This window comes from Phasianus colchicus, chromosome 10 (genome assembly GCF_987193195.1).
Source record: "Phasianus colchicus chromosome 10, bPhaCol1.hap1.1, whole genome shotgun sequence".
Taxonomy (NCBI): Eukaryota; Metazoa; Chordata; class Aves; order Galliformes; family Phasianidae; genus Phasianus; species Phasianus colchicus.
In genome coordinates this window covers 18066728-18083380 of record NC_143445.1, presented here as the reverse complement: position 1 = coordinate 18083380, position 16653 = coordinate 18066728, and the positions used below count along the sequence as shown (strand labels likewise).

General features: G+C 45.0%; 1 protein-coding gene across 1 annotated transcript in view; it reads right to left on the bottom strand.

Annotated features, from left to right (window-relative positions):
* ARHGEF26 (Rho guanine nucleotide exchange factor 26) overlaps positions 1 to 16653 on the bottom strand; it is a 39365-nt gene extending 22712 nt beyond the window's left edge. The window contains exons 1-5 of the mRNA XM_090147576.1: positions 15798 to 16653; positions 14421 to 14460; positions 12420 to 12565; positions 7733 to 7789; positions 4170 to 4330 (exon numbers count right to left, since the gene is read on the bottom strand). Of these exons, the coding sequence (XP_090003702.1) occupies positions 4170 to 4330; positions 7733 to 7789; positions 12420 to 12565; positions 14421 to 14460; positions 15798 to 16580 (1187 nt within the window). The 5' untranslated portion in view covers positions 16581 to 16653. The remainder of the gene's footprint in view (positions 1 to 4169; positions 4331 to 7732; positions 7790 to 12419; positions 12566 to 14420; positions 14461 to 15797) is intronic.

The following is a 16653-nucleotide window of genomic DNA, read 5'->3' as shown; positions in this document are numbered from 1 at the left end:
AAATAAATAAAGTAACAAAACTCTGCCTTCTCTAAAAGTAGTGCTTCTAATGGCTGTTAACTGACCCAACGCAGACATGTCCTCAATGAACACTGACACCAAGTTATCCCTTGGAGAAAGATTAAGGCTTGCCATATATAAGGATACTGGAAAAAGATGAAGCATCAATCTAATTTATAGAAGAAGCAACTATAAAAAGCTTACCTGGATCCAACAATATATTCACACATTAGAATTTAATTTAGGTACTCAGATAAGATGCTGAGCTACCTCACAACCCACACAGTTTCCTCCACTGAAGTCAACATGCAGAGTCAACAGTCTGAATCTGTCCTGGTAAGCCCTGTCTGTGCCTTTCTCTGCTAATGCTCACCTCTGCATGCACATAAGCCTTTTGCTGCCCTAATGGCAGGAAGAGAAACACACCAAAGCTTTCCACCTGCTGTAAAGCTGTGGGTTTGACCTTCAGAGCAACTGTTGCTCGAGATGTTTCCCTCACTGCTCCCTGCAGCTCCTCTTTCCCAGGAGCCCCTTCCTGGGAACCTGAACTCCCTGCACCGTGCACTGAGGCTGGATGGAGTTCTGACTGCTAAGACCGACTGCACAGCATTCTCACACTACACAAGCTTTTAGTTCCAACCAAGCTGAGCCACGGCATGCCCAGCAGGTTACATCTCAGCATAACAGCTCTTGCTGACCCTGAATGCAACTCGTGTGATTTTGTGCCCTACCAGCTAGGAGCAATCACATTACATACACAGCAAATACAACATCAAGGAGTTAGGATATTTTAAACACACCAAGTATGCTGCATGCACAGTTCAGACCAACTCTTCTTTGTTAGGAGCACCCCAGTGACCTCCCAAAAGCAGAGACCATCTTTACTGTCTGCATTCATCTTCCAACAAAGGCAGTGTTGTTCAGTTACAACAGCCTCGTCATACACAGGGGCCTCTCCTGGCATTCTGGAGAGCTCCACTAAGTCTGTTCCAAGTCAAAGTTTCTACATATAACTGCTAAGCAATTCTGACTGAAGATACCACTTCTATCCATCCACACTCTTCAGCTGCACTAAACTTTTGTCTGAGCAAGCCAAAGCACTGATAACTGCACCCATGCACTCACATTTCTTTTGTCTTGTTTAGAAAACGAAAGGCAGCTTAAAACAGAGCACATCTAGCAGCACAGATGTCTGATTTTGTTACATTTTTCTAACAAAAGGAGGGGTTTTGCTCCCGTGGAAGACCTTGGAAGCAGAGCGGAGGTACTGAGAAAGAGGCTTCTTAAATCCCCTTTGCATTATTTACACAAGTGAGGTTGCAGAAAGTGAGCACGTTTTGTTATAGTTTAACAGTATTGCGTAACTCAGGAAACAAAATATGCTTTCATTTAAGTTTAAGAAGGGTTATGAATTCCAATTTCACTCCAAGTAGTACTAAATCAAGTTCTTAAGCCATTACACTTTCCAGACCAAAAAGAATAATTTTAGGGCAGCCTGGGGTTTTCCATTCTTTTTTTCCCCTCCCACTTCCTCTGAGGACTACAAACCAAAAGGGTTTTAAAGAATTCCCATACACACACTGCTATCCCCACCTCTGCTTTAAACATTTTGACTGAGAAATTCAGAAGTGGATTGATTTAATGGTTTTGAAGACTCAGTCACTGAGAACAGGAAAAACAATCATAGCTTAGCCATACTGCTATGTTCCACTGCTTCTTACAGAACCAATTCAAAGCAGCAGCAGAGTCTCCAGGCTCGTTAACCTTTCATTTCTATTAAGCTACCTAAAGAAGATAGCAGTTACCCCCTAACAGATGATGTTTCTACAAACCCTAGCAAAAAATCAGCTCACGATACTCTACTTTTACAAGTCACACTGCAGACAAGCAGAAGCCTTTAAAAGTACTACTCCTAGCAAATAAGGGCTTGGATAACCTGCACCTCTGACAACAGTGCTGCCAAACAGCTCTCCTCCCTGCAGTGGCTGTGGGATCCAGTAACAGCCAGCTTCCATCAACAGATCTTGACTGTAGGAAAAGGAGACGAGCAAAAAGCAACGGGGAGATACTGGGACGTAACTGAGTTAAGCTCAAACATGTGCCTATCACACGGCTCCTACCACAAGTTTCTACTTGACACAACACATGAGACCCTCTAACATATAAGCTCCATGGGATAAAACCTTATTACTGCATAAATTTAGAAGGCATGAATTCAAATGTCTGCAAAACCGATTTAAAATTCCACAGCACGTGTGGCTTTGGAGAAATGGGAGCCAAGAAAGGATGTCACCAGGGCTTAGAACATGGAACTTGAGAAGTTCTACAAAGGGAAATGAAGACTTAGTGAAAAAAAATTCATAAAAACATCATTTTTGCAAGAAGGAAGCAAAGGGGATGAAAGAAAAGGGACTGAAAGAAAGATGAATTGTGGAAAAGGCTGATTCCAGAAACACTCCTGCCTGGCAGAGCCCCCCCCAACCACTGCCCATGTCAGAAATGAGGCAAATATTCTGTGTTCCACAAGGAAAGCAAGGGGGACTTACACTGTAGGAGATCAAACAACATTTTATCCTTCAGCTTCATTTCAAACTGGAAATAAGGTGCCAGAAAAGAAGCAGACACATTTCTATTTTTTAGTTACATAAGTGATAGTAATTCAACTTCTGGTGCTGCTATTGATCACACTAAAGCAACAAACAAGTTACCATTAAGCAAAACCTCATGAAATAAATTTTTGAAGAAGAATTTGCAGTATTCATAACTCTGAAATACACTCTGAGTGCTCATGTATGTGCACAGGCAATATTAAACGATTCTGACAGTAATTATCAGCAATAATAAGACAGGCTTCACACTATTTGCACCACGGAAGACCTGCCAGCACTGCCTCCTCGTCAGGCTCTATGCATACTGTATCCATCCTCTCCATCGCTGACTTTGTAGGGAAGAAATTTAAAAATAAACTTAAAAAAGAGAAGAAAAAAGCAGAGCAGATCTGAGCAGCCTCTGCTGCCATGTGCTGTGGATGCACAGTGCTGCTCCCAGTGCCTGTGCTATTTACATAGGAGATAGCAGAGCTGCACAGCGTGCTGCACATTGAGTACCAAGCAGAAAGTAAACAGATTTGACTCACTTACGACAACACTGCAAGAGTCAGCTCCTAAGGGCAAGTATTAAACTCCTGAACAGTTTAATAGGGGCAAGGTAAGTTTTATTTGATAGACTGCACAACTCAATGTGACTGGTCAATGTATCAAGAGCCAGCTTAAGAACCATCCAGAAGCCAACGATGCTTATTCCTACTGAAATACACAACATTCTTCCTGCCTCTACCGTTTTTTAGATACATTAATACCAAAGTCTATTCCACAAAACATGAGCTCAAACATAGGAACAAAGTGAGACTGACAAACTGCTGTGCACGTTCACCACTATTTTTTCTATCTTCATATTTGCACGAAAGTTCAGGAAGAGATGTTTAGCACTTTAAAATCACCTGAGATTCAAGTAGGAAACTCAGATTTATGTGATTAAAATATAACTGGACATCTCTAGCTCAGCCTACCTGCAACTCTCCTTGCTACATGGTACAGTCAGAAAAGAAAACAGATGTTACATTTTAAGAACAAAGAATTCCAGCAAGAGAAGATTTGATTTGTCCAAACAAGAGCAAGCTGCCTCTCGGGACAAGAGGGGTAGGTAAGGCACAGCCTGCAAATACTACCACATACCATGAGCAGTACTGATCAAAGCTCTCCTACCCAAGGGGCTGCCTGCCAGATACAGCAGGAAAATACAATCCAAACTAACAGAGCCTTGGTTGTATCACACATGCAGAAATCTGTGCTTGGTAAAACCAAAACCATAGCTTTTGCTTTATGCTAAGGCAAATCCTTAGCACTGCAGACATCCTGGCACAGAGAACCAAAGTCCATTCTAATTCAATTACTTTTTTACAACAGGTGCAAACATTTGACTGCACATTCTTACATCCCAGGCCCAAACTTTCCACAAAAGCTTTACCTTGTGGCTCTTGCTCCATTTTGTGGTAACAGTGACAACACTACTTTGTATGCTACATTTCATTTCTTGCTTGAAAGACATTTTGATTATAGGCAGTCACCCTCAGGTACAATCAAAAAACAGTTTTGCATTTGTACACTTACTTTTTACTTGCTTCATAAACATCTGTAATATTGGAGAACAGGTGGTGGCTCTCCGTTTTGGTCATTGTGAGGCTCAGCTCCCGAGAATTTTTAAACATCCGGATCAGAATCTCCAAGCTCAACAAGTAAGAATGCTCAGAAGAAATCACTTCAAATATGGCCTGCGAAGTGGAGGGGTGAAAGAGAAGGGTTACTTCTGATGAGGCTGGGTCCTTTCTGTTTGTGGAGGGAAGCAAAGAGAAGGTGATGGATGCGAGCTAAAAACGGTAACACGAGTTTTCATTTCCATGAGATCTGTATCAATTACCCTTGGAAATGAATGATTTCACACTGGGACAAAAAGCCATATTAAGACTTTTTAAAACAACTGCAAAAGGTGTTTGAAGACAAAAATGTAACACCAACGGTGATCACTCCCTGTTCATACTTAGAAGAGGCTTTTCTGTTTGTCTGTCTGTAATTTAAAAACACATGCCTGTCTCTGTGGCCTGACTGGAAACTTAGAATCAGTAACACAACCGTTCACCAGCCAGACTCGGCTGCTGCCTTCTTTAGAGAGAAACTGGTAAGTTACTTGCTTAGAAACATTCTTAGCTAACAACTCTGATTACCCAAGAATCTGCAGAAAGCAAAACCATCTGCAAAATGCAGGGTTTAGACATGTACCACAACACTGATACGTTGGCCACTTTCAAAGCACCCACTTAGAAGCTGGGACGCCTGCAGTACGGCCAAGCCCAGGGCTGGGCAGGCAGGAATGTGGCAGCCTGTCTCCTCTGCCATCAGTTACCAGTCCCCAGGCATTGGGATCACACAGCAGCCTCCAGTGCCCGCTGCCATCCCACTGCTCAGAGCACACAGCCTCGTAGCCTTCCCCGGCTGGCTGCACTCACAGCAAACCTCCCAGTGGACTCTTGGACTTTGAAATCCTCATTCCACTGGACATGTCCATCTCTGACAGGGAAACCTATCCAGCTTTTGGACATCTTTTAACCCCTCCAGGCTTTATTGGCTGTTAGTCCACTACAGTTTTTGTACACATATGCACTGTAGGAAAATCATAAAAAAATTTTCAAGAACAATTCTGTCACAAGCTTCACCAAATGGCATTTGTCACCAGTGTGATCCCCTGTGCAAAGCTAACAAGGGATAATACTATCAGCAGAGCTAATACAATTCTGTGTTGTAACTGGTGTTCATACTCACATGTATCACTTCATTAGTTATTTGCAATTAACTTTTCCAAGCATCCTTAAATGACAGGAGACAGCCCAACTTTAAATGCAATACCACAAACCTGAGTATTTAGAAAGGATGATGACCATGGCTCCATAAACAGAAAGAGAGAAAGAGAGAAAGAGAAAGGGTCTATGAGTGACAGACTACAGAAGGTGCTTGCGTAGGTGGTCTGATGCTCTAGAGAGACTCTGTCCGTAAGATATAAAACCAAGAGAGACTACAAGCATGCTGAATAATCCCAGCCTGCAGCTGAGACAAACAACATTGGGAAAGAACGAAACTAAAATTCTGTTGGAGACATTCTCTCTCAAGAGTTTAAGTCTAGAGAATTCTGCTGGTTACTGAAGTAAGCTTCTGATCACATACAGTTTCTCCTGGATAACGTGAGATTCAGTGTTCCCACACTGTACCTTCAAAATGCTTCCTACCCTTCCAAAACGCCTTCTTCAGGAGAAGCAGCTGTTTTACCTCAAGCCCTTAAGGCTGATCAGGTTGGGCTCAAGCCATTAAGATTCATCAGCTTCACAGAAAACCTAGAGGGACAATGCACACACAAGGAAGGAAGCCCAACCAACACGTGGCTCAGCAGCATCACTCCATCCTCCTGCCTACCTCAACAGCTGCTGGAATGCAGGCAGAGATGCAGCAGCAGGGGGGTAACAGCTACAGCACCTCATGTTATTCATGAGAGCAAACACTACTCTGCAAGAATGCATGCAAAAGTGATGCTTAATGTGAAATTGCCCACCAAGCACACTTGCCTCAGCACCCGGGAGAACAGAGATGTACTTCCACCCTGGCAGCAGATATATCAGCTAGCAGGGCTGACCACAGGCAGAAAGAAGCCTAAGAAGGGCACTGGGGCCTTTGCCCACCATCACATTTCCAATCTTCACTCTCTCAAACAAAAAAATATGGTTTTCTTTAGTGACAATGTATAATGATGGCAAAAATAATGTAACCAGACTCTAAAAAGCAAATTGAAGAAATAATAAAATGATTGATAAAAGATAATTTTAAAGAAATAACATGACTTGACAGTACAACTACGTCGTAAAAATATTCCTTAGTTTCACTCTGAAAAGATAGGCCTCTAATATTCAAATAAAAACCCTCCAGCTGAAACAAACTAATTTGGTGACATTTTAAGACTTCGTATTTAAAAGACAGCTGAAGAACTTGTTGTCTTTGAGGGGATACAAACATGGCTTCAGGACATACAGACCACAGGCTCCTGAGGACATGAGGACCAAAATAAAGGCCATGTGACTCAGAGCTTCTGAGCAGGAGGGACAGAAGACCAGAACACACAGCCTCAACTGCTCACAGCCCAAAAAAGCAGAAGAAGATAGCCAAGGAAATGCAGGATTATTAAAAACAAACAAAATTCCTATGGTCTACATCATGCATATGCCACAGGAAACGTTTCAGTATCTGTATATGAACACCACAGCTGCAGGTCACTGCTGTACCAGGGTGTGAGGCTTGCTGCACACACCTGTGAGCACCATGGGAAGCCCCACTCAGATCTCACCCCACTATGCTCACCAAGGTATGTCCTGAAGCGAAATGAAGATTTTGGAGCAAATGACCACAGCAGGTAATTCTGCTGCTATTCCAAAACCAAAACAACAACAAAAATCCACCCCAAAACAAACCACAAGACAGAACATCACTTTTTTTCTTTTTTTGTTTTCTGTTGAAGGACATACCTCAAGAGCTGCAGGGATATAATAGCTGGCTAGGTCAGGCTATTCTTTTCAACACCTCTCATTCTTTTTGACATAACCCCTGTAAGTAAGGAGAGAGGGGAAAGCAGATAAAGAGAACAAAAAGAGCAAAAAAGGAGAGAGACAGAGGGACAGAGATAGAAAGGGACAGAGAGAAAAGAGAATTGCATCAGTGACTGCTGCTGCTTCCTGTACTGCTGACAGCGTGGATGCTCCCAGTTTATTTCAGTGCAAAAGGAAACGCATTAGGAACGCTGGGGTACAGAGATCCCATTCAGAATGGTTCACGAGGTGAGTTACAGCTGAAGGGCAATGCAAGAAGTTGCCCTGTTTGTGCTACCTCCCACCTCTGTGAACACGAAGTTAATATTACACATCTGCTGCTCCCAGTGAGCAGCACCAAGCAGGTGCCCTGCTGCATGGAGCACACTGCATGCATCACAGTTCTGAGCAGGGGAGAGAGCAGCCCCCCCCAGGGCAGGGAGCAGCATGCTGGGCTCCTCTCCTTCGGAACCAACACAGAGCACCAAACCAGACATGCAGTGCAGCCCTGAGTTATCAACATAAAAGAACATTTTTTCTTTAAAAGAGTACCTCTTGTCTCTTTCTTTCTTCCTGGCTGAGCGTTTCTGATAATCCATTCTTTTTCACCTAAAAAAAAGCCCAAAACAATTAATTCATTAACGTGTTTTGTAGAAAAATGTGGTTTGAAGACAACAAAAATCAAATATGCAGAATTAATTGAACACTGCGCTAAGAAACAATTTAAGTACTGCACTAAAAATTCATACATATTTTATTCCACTTGAGATAGACAACAATGAACCATCACAAACAAACGTATAAAAGACAATGTATAATATTTGATATCTCCAAACAATAAAAAGAATTAAAAACCAGCACAGCACTCCCATGGTAGGACTCCAGCACAACTCTCTCTCTCACACGCACACTGAGGCACAAAAACTCTTTTCTCCTCTCAAGTACGTGTGTCAGTCAGGACACTTAACATCACTAGGTGCATTTTCTGCACTGGCCTGAAACACATTAGTATCTTAATTTGTGAAAACACACCTTAAGGTCTTTTAAGACAGGTACCAGTTGGTCAAAAATTCTTCCGGAGGAATCTTTTCCTTAAAAAGACCTGCAAAGTCCTGAGTAAGTATGGGGTGATGATGCTACCATCCTCAGCCCTATGATGCCTAACTTCTTTAGAGAGAAGTATTTCTCCTCCCTCCATGTCCTGCAGCTGGCTCTGTGCACTTTCTAGGTGACCCCAAGCAGCAGGGCACAGGCACTCCACTCTGCAGAGCTTTGTCTGGACAGGACCTCAGCTGCTCCTGAGACGCTCACAACTGGTGCACCTCCATCCTCCCACTTTCCACCAGGTTTCTCCAAAAGCTCCTAACGGACCAGCAGCAGCAGCTTGTTCTTCTCCACTTGCTCCTTGGAATTTTAAAGGCTGCATTATTCCCACTTGCTCTCCTGCACAGCACCCTCAAGAAGCCAGGCAGCAGGCTCACCAGCAAGGATGGCAGCACAGTAATGGTACTTCATTTGCAGCAGATTGCTTGGCGTTTCACATTGACAAAGAAACCAGAAATACTCCATTTGTGTAACTGCTCTTCTGAATACCTCACCATAAGCATACACTTCAAGCACCACATAAGAACCAGTTAGCTGCCTTCCTACTGAAGCACCCCTCCATCAACAACCGGAAAGCTTGGAAGTGCTCACTAGGAAATGAAGTGACCGTTTTTTGGATGTCATGGAGGGCTTTTCTAAAAATATGCCGACACAGGAAATACCTATGAAGATATCCAAGAGATTACAATGCTTCCTGTTAATAGAGCAACTAAATTTCCAGCGAGGACAATGCAGTAACTGCTAACCTCACGGCCCAGAAACATAAGCTGTGTTTTGTGACTGTTGTTGTGGCAAACATGGGTTTGCACATACCAAAGAGCACGTATAAATTAGTTGTAGAAGCAAAACGGCTCAAGCTCCTGATTAATCAATGTTCAAGCTTCCAAACAGAGGTGCAAATATGGAGACCAATTTCGTAGTGCTCTGTGAAAAAAATACCACTCTTATTTTTGAGGTGCCCAAAATGTTTTAGCTTTAAGACTCTAAAAAGCACTTTTGCAGTGCTATGCCATCCACAAGGACTCAATATAGGCTAAGAAGACAGTAACAAGAAAGCTACAAGGGACACCACAATGGCCAGCTCCATTGTGCCTCCCCAGGACTGCACAGCTTCCTGCCCACAGCTCAGCTGTGATGGAGCCCACCAGACAGCAGGAGGAGGAATGGAGGAGAACGAGGGATTAATCCCACACTTAGGTACAGGACATTCCTCTAAAGAAATAGCTACACAGGGGAAAGAAGAACTCACATGAAATATTTCATTGACAAATGGTGGCTACACCATAAACCAAAATGAATACAAGCCTTCTGATTCTGAAAGGGGAGCTAATGCAGAGATCAGCCCTGAGGCAGGCAGCTGTTGCTTGACACAAAGGGAAGAGGCAGTCATGGAAGGTCATGGTGAGGGTGGCTCAGAGAAGCAACTTGCTTAATAAACACGAGAAGAAAATCACAACAGTGCTTGTCCCACAGCAGTCTAAAAAGATGAGGAAAAAAAACCACAAGATGACAAGGTAGAAATAGACAGGAATCAGGGCAGCACTGACTGCAGTAACAAAAAGCAAACGTGCACTGTGCTCTCCAGGCTCAGAGGACCTGGAAAGGCAGGCACTGCAGTTCCCAGCCTACAGGAGATGCGGTCAGACTAGAGCGCAGGCGTCCCATGGAGGTGAGGGCTGTTTGGATCCCCCTGGGCAGTGCACTCCAGCAGAGCCACCTCAAGCTCTGCCCTCCTGCCTGCTGGGTCCTGCAGCTCCTTGCACACCCAGCACCACGTTGGTATTACCCAGCACAGCTGAACGCAGTGTTTGCTGCAGTCATACATTTCACACGATGCACCAGACAGTACCACTGCATATGATTGCTGTGAGTTCTTAAAAAAAATGTTTTAAGATGCTTTTGGAATGTATTTTAGAAAAATTGTTTATTCTCTTCAAATTAAAACTTTACCAGAGGAAGGCTGGAAAGAACATGGAGCAGATAAGCTGGCTCGAAGTGCCACAGGAAGCTAAAGAGGAAGAAGGCTCAAAGGAGGAGTTTGAAAGGAGCTGCATTTAAACACCATCCCACTTCAGGGACTTCAAAAGCTCTTTGAAAAGTCTCTTACTTCCACGTATGTGTATATGCTGCAAGAAGATAGAAGCACCTTTTTATTATGGTCTAAAGGCTTTAACAACTAAATACGTGAAGGTTTCACCTCCAAAAGCAGACCAACATCAGCTGTCAGGGCTGCATGGCCAGAGACATCCCACAGAGATGGATTTGCTCTGTGGTCTTTCCCCTCATCTCCTAGCACAGTCACTGCTAACAAGGACCAGACACCTCCTACACACTGCCTTTCCTAACGCATGTTGAAACCCAGTGCTTCAGCATTTCCCAGCTGACTTCCTGCTACAATTCAGCACTTACTCTTTTTAATACAAAATGACAACACATACTTTTTCCAAAGAGTTGTAAACAGAGACACTGTGAGACTCACAGGTTCCCACCCTTGATTTGCACAGAGCACCTCTTCCCATTTACTTCCCACTTCAAGCCTTGTAAATCAAGTACAGACACGGAACAAGTTTGCCGTGTTAGAAATGGTGAAGAACAAGTTTGGTTTATGTAACTGTAAGCACAACACACCACTGGTTCTCACTGAGACAATTCTACTTCAGTCTCAAGACAAATTAGCATTTTTGCAATCATTAGTACTGAGTATCATTCCTTCTGAAATACCTCAGCTGTTGAGCACTTAACTGCTAGTTTGCCTAGAAGGCAAAAGAAAACCAATTTGTCCTCATTAGAAACAATGTTTTTGCAGTATTAAGCAAAATGAACTACATTTTAAGTACTCAATCTGCTGAAAGAAAATTCAAAGCAGATCTTTTTTAAAACCACACTGTCTTGGCTTCTTTATAAATAACGACTCAGAGAGATATTCATATTTCAATACCTTGAACCACAAGGTCACCAGCATCTGTAAGACTGCTCTTCTAAAAAGACAATCTAGATAGACTGAGAAAATCTTACTCAGCATTAATAGTTATTAGAGTAAACACAGTAGTACCAACAGTCAAATATTCTCCATCATGATAATAATCTTTCCGTATGATAATAATCTTTCCTTACGTCATATATAAAGATGAGGTTCTAGAAGTTAGAAACAGAAAAATGACAATTTTATGGATAACCCCCAGAAGTCACAGAAAAATCAAAAGATGACAGTAACAACAGGAACACCAGCATTTTGTTCTTTCCTTGGTCTCAGAATTATGTATACTGGGACAGCTACAGTCATCAATGACTTTCCTGCTTATCAGCAGGGAAAAGACCAATACCTGATCAGGACATTCAAGTTTTTCTCACAAATGAATAACAAAGGCTAGCTAAAAAAAAAAAAAGAAAAGAAGAAGAAGGGACTAAAAGCTATTTAAGGTTTGCTCCATGCTGCTCCAACCTACAGACAGCACGCTGGTAGGGCTGAACCTCCTTCCAGGCTACAAACAGTACTGACTCAACATCCCCATTCACAGCCACAGCTTTGCTAAGGACCAGCACCACCACCACCACCTGCAGCCAGGGCTGAAGCCACCATCTCTTGAGCCTGGCTAAAGGTCTCAGACTACACACACAAACAAAAGAGATGTGCTTGATTTCTTTTGTCCAGCATAGTTTTAAAAAGAAATGTACCTTAAAAGTGTTAGATTATGAAATCCAAAGTCCTCTGCACTTCGAAGTTCCATTTTAAACTGCACTGGAATTTCTTGGTCACTTCAAATCAGATCCTGCACCCTTGTGAGCCTACACACACTTGTGCCAGCAAATGACAGAGTGGCACCACAGAAAATGATTCTGGCAGGAGCCTGAGTCTAAACTGACTGAAATTGACTGAGAACATGATCTGTGCTTTTTAAGCTAATGGAGTTACCTTGCACAAGATCCAAATAAAATCTAAATCTGCACAACCACAACCTGGATTGGTAACAATTTAGCTGTTATAAATTTGTTGACAGAAGTACCCACAGAAACTTTATATTGTGGAAAGGAAAAAAAAAGATGATAAAAGACTCAGCAGCAAGTAGATTTGCTTCTGTGCATTCTGAGCGACTCAGATAGCCTTTGTCTGGCTATGCAGTGATTAAATACTCACAACTGATAGCTGACTCCATGTTGATCTCAGGGGCTTATAGGGAAAAACAACCTTTTCATCTGATTTCTGCTCCCGGGGCTCAGACTCCTCATCAGAATCGTTGTCCAGAGCTTTTTCTTTGTAGTTCTGATACAACACAGCATTTTCTATAAAGCAATAACAATGTGCCATTAAGTGCTACAAGGTGATATAGTTGCTTTTCATAAAAAATAAGTCACACTTAAACAACGAAAGAAATGAAAATGTCAACGTGCTGTTCTCAAATTCCGAAAGACAAAGATTGCATCTTATTTAGGATGGACAATGGAGCAGTACAGTAACAATGGATCACTGTAACGCTACCAATAAGATCCACACTGACTGCATTAAAGAACAGATGTGTCCTTTGTCAAGAAAAAAACAGAAAACAATTTTTTCGTCCTTGGTTTGCTGTATGACGTTTCATAATTAGCCAGCAATTAAAAAACAGAATGAGCTGTCAGCAGAGCAGTCATCAATCAGGAGGTCTAGCAATTTTCATCAGAAAGACCGTTGTAAATCCAATACCAATTCCCACTTCTACTCCACGAGCTTTAAATACTGCCTTCCCAGCTCACTAAGAGAAGGAAATGACCCAGGCTTCAGAAATCTCAAGGCAGAACTATTCCGAACAGAAACTTCAAAGGTTGCCTGAGTAAGAATAAAGCCTATGAATTTTAAGACACCATGCTTTCTAACAGCTCCAGCAGTGCCCGTTAGTAACAAAGGCCACGAGCAGCACGCCCTCTGCCTTTCCCAACCTCCTTGGTTGCTTTCTCAAAAGCACTCAGAAAAGGCCAGGGAGCTTTAGGAGCTGAGTAACGCACAGAGGTTGCACTAACGGCGCTGTGGGGCACACCTGCAGCCATCAGCTCCCACCCCACGGGTCTGCTCTGCCCCTCGGCCCCGCACTGCGCCGGGCTTCTGTTTGTTCCTTGGGACGCATCTGTGTCATCTGTATACTCTGAAGACAGGAAATCCCTTACAATAACTGCATGCTGAGAGGCACTATGGAATCTAGGGAAGTAATTAGAAGACAATGCACGAAAAGATGAAAATAAGAAACAGAGAGATGCAAACTGGACACTGCATAAAGTTTGGAAGATGGAAGCAAGAGGGAAGGGAAGGGAAGGGAAGGGAAGGGAAGGGAAGGGAAGGGAAGGGAAGGGAAGGGAAGGGAAGGGAAGGGAAGGGAAGGGAAGGGAAGGGAAGGGAAGGGAAGGGAAGGGAAGGGAAGGGAAGGCAGCAGCTGAGATGTCCTCAGGAGCCATTAAGCAGGGCCAAGGGAAGCAGCAGCCGTTGTGTGACAGCAGTTTCACTGTGACAGCCACAGATTTGCTGCCAGGCAAAAAGTTCTTTGTGTTGAATACTGTAAACAGCAAACCCGAGGAAGCTCTGAACTAATGAGTGACATGAGAGGGCAGATACACGGGCAGCTTTTCTCTGACACTGAAATTTGAAGCCCAGGTAGCAAAAAAAAGTAAAGGATTTACAAAATCGAGGGATTCACTGCAGTGGAACCAGCATTCCGCTCACAGTGAAAAGGAGGGAAAAGCTGCATTAGCCTTGAACTTTCAGAATAACAATCCAGGCATTTGTTGCAAGTGCTGACCCCGAGGCTGACCCATGGGAGCTGTGTCTGCCAGCTGGAAAAACAGCCTCACCTACACCTCCCCTGCAGGTCTGCTAAGGCTGAGACACATCAACCAGTTCATCTTTTAAGAGAAACAGGAGCTTAAGAGGAAAAGGAGCTTAATTTGAGAAGAAATTCTTCGAACAAAATGCATTTGTAACCCATCATTCTATATTCTTTAAAGTATCCATTAAAGTACAGCTGTGCCAGAACTATGGCTCCGTACTGCAGTGAATTTATTGGCAAACAAGGTATTCGGTGTCATCAAGTAATAAGGAAGCGTGCAAAATTATGTTTAAGTTCACTTTGCTTGTCATTAAGCACCTCTTAATGTACAGAAACAGGCTTACCTTCCCCATCAAACGTCCCTTGTCCTTTCAGCGTTTTCTTCTAATAATTTTGTAGGAAGGAGACATAAACATGTTAAAAGAAAACAAAACAACCACCAGTAACAACAACTTCATCCCATACTCAAGCACAGACTGAGCAGGACTTCCTCCAGAAACCTCTTCTGTCAGACACGTGCTCACGAATACAACTGCAAAGGGCTTCTCTGGACTTTCCTCCTCTCACACACTGTTTATATACATTTGTCCCACATGTTTTATTTTCCTCACACTTCCAAAGCATTTCGTGCATTACGACACGAGAGCTCCGTGAGCTCAGAGTCTCAGGGCTTCCCCAGGAGACACAAGGCTGAGCCGTGCGCAGCTCTGCACACTCTGCAAAGAGCCACATGAAGAGTTTCATAAACACAGATTTTGAGAACCAAAACAGGGCTCTGAAACAGAACGGCTGTTGTGGTGCTGTAAGGCCCATTAAGTCAGTTTTCACAGAAAAGTGCTACTGGCAAAAAGTCTGCGTGTGAAGTCAGGCAGTGTCACGGCATCCCGCCTCAGACTCCGCTCCTTGCTGCTGCTGGTCAAACACACTGCTGCACGGCTCCAGCCAACCCCTCCTGCAGGACCAGCTCTCATCTATCACTGCTTCAGCACCGCTTCCACCTTCACAGAAGCCTCCAAAACCGTCATCTTTAATTTGGCAAAAACTGTCACAAAGCTGATAAGGACTTCAGCAGCTCCAAATGAGCCCCTCTGCGTGGATCTACTGCACGATTCCACAACGCTGCACAAATCTACCACTACGTTAAATAAAAGTAACAAATCATTTTAAAAAACGAACCACGAGATCAGGACAGGATGACATAAGAATTGTTTGTAGCAAGGCTTAATAATATAATTTTAATGCATTAACACTCTACAGAAATGCACCATCCCTAGGGCTCATCAGCAATTAACGCTGGGCACTCTGCTCCATTTCTTCAAATGCTTTTAAAGTAGTGCCTCCAAGCAAGGTGGAACTTCATTTTTCTCTCTGTCTATTTACTCCAGCGATCAGAACCTAACAAAACCAGTCGACCTCTTTTCCCGTTTACTGCTATCCGGCTGCAGGTTCTGAAGCATCACAGACCGTGACACAGAACCTCCGGGCCAGGGCAGCACCAAGCTGGCAGCAAACGCTGGGAGCTGCACGGAGCATCCCTGCTGCTGCTTTGGAAGCACCACTTCAAGCCATCTGCGGGACTCGACAGCGATTACAAAGAGGCTTTGGTATCAAAAAGGAAACTGGAAGTAAAGGAGCACTTACAGAAGAAGTGGAGGCGACAAGTTGTGCCAGTGTGTAACCTGCAGCACCCAAACCAATGCACCGCCGCACAGCACAATTACCTTTGTCCTCCCCAGGCTGGAAAACTTCTCTTTATCTTCAACAACGGCCTTCAGTATGGGCTGAGACATTCTGTTTTTTTTCTTGAAGTTGGCGGAGCCGTCCAGGTCGATGCCGCTCACCACGGCCCGGCGGTAGGAGGTGGAGCGCAGGCCGCGCCGCAGCACGCCCGGGCTGTCCGGCTCACCCTCCGTTTCCTCATCAGCGCCCAGCAGCACCCCGGGGCTCTCCACCATGCTGCGCGCCTTCAGCAGCCTCCTGCCGGCATCCGCGCTGTGGTGCCCGCCGCCCTTGTGGGTCACCTTGCTGTCGGACGCCAGGCTGCGGGGGATGATCTGCTGCGTGCCCACCTTGAGCGCGGCGGGGCTGTGGGTGCTCAGCGTGACGGCGGGCTGCTCGGGGAGCGGGGCCGGGGGTGCGACGCCTCGCTCCGGGGTCATGGCACGGGAGGCGCCCTCGGCTTCTCCGCGAGCCCCTCGGGGCGGCGGGCCGCCGGGTGCGGGGAAAGCGCCGTTGGTGACGAAGCCGAGGGACGCGCTGGAGAGCAGCGCCAGCAGCCCGGCGGGCGGCTCGGAACCCACGCGGGCGGGGAGGCGCGGTGAACCCCCCCGGGGCACGGCGCTGACGGTGGCCGCGGGCTGTGCGAGCGTGAAGGCGCACCTGTCCTCCACCGGGAAGTCGGTGACGAGCAGCCCGCCGGGGCTCTGGCAGGACTGCGGCCGGGGCTTGCCGTGCGGCCGCGCGGTGCCTCTCCTCTTCCCCAGCGCCCCGCCGCCACCGTCCATCGCCGTTTCCCCCGAGGCGGAAGCGCCGCGTCCCGCCCCGCGGATCGGCCCTCCGAGCGGCGCAACCCCGCGC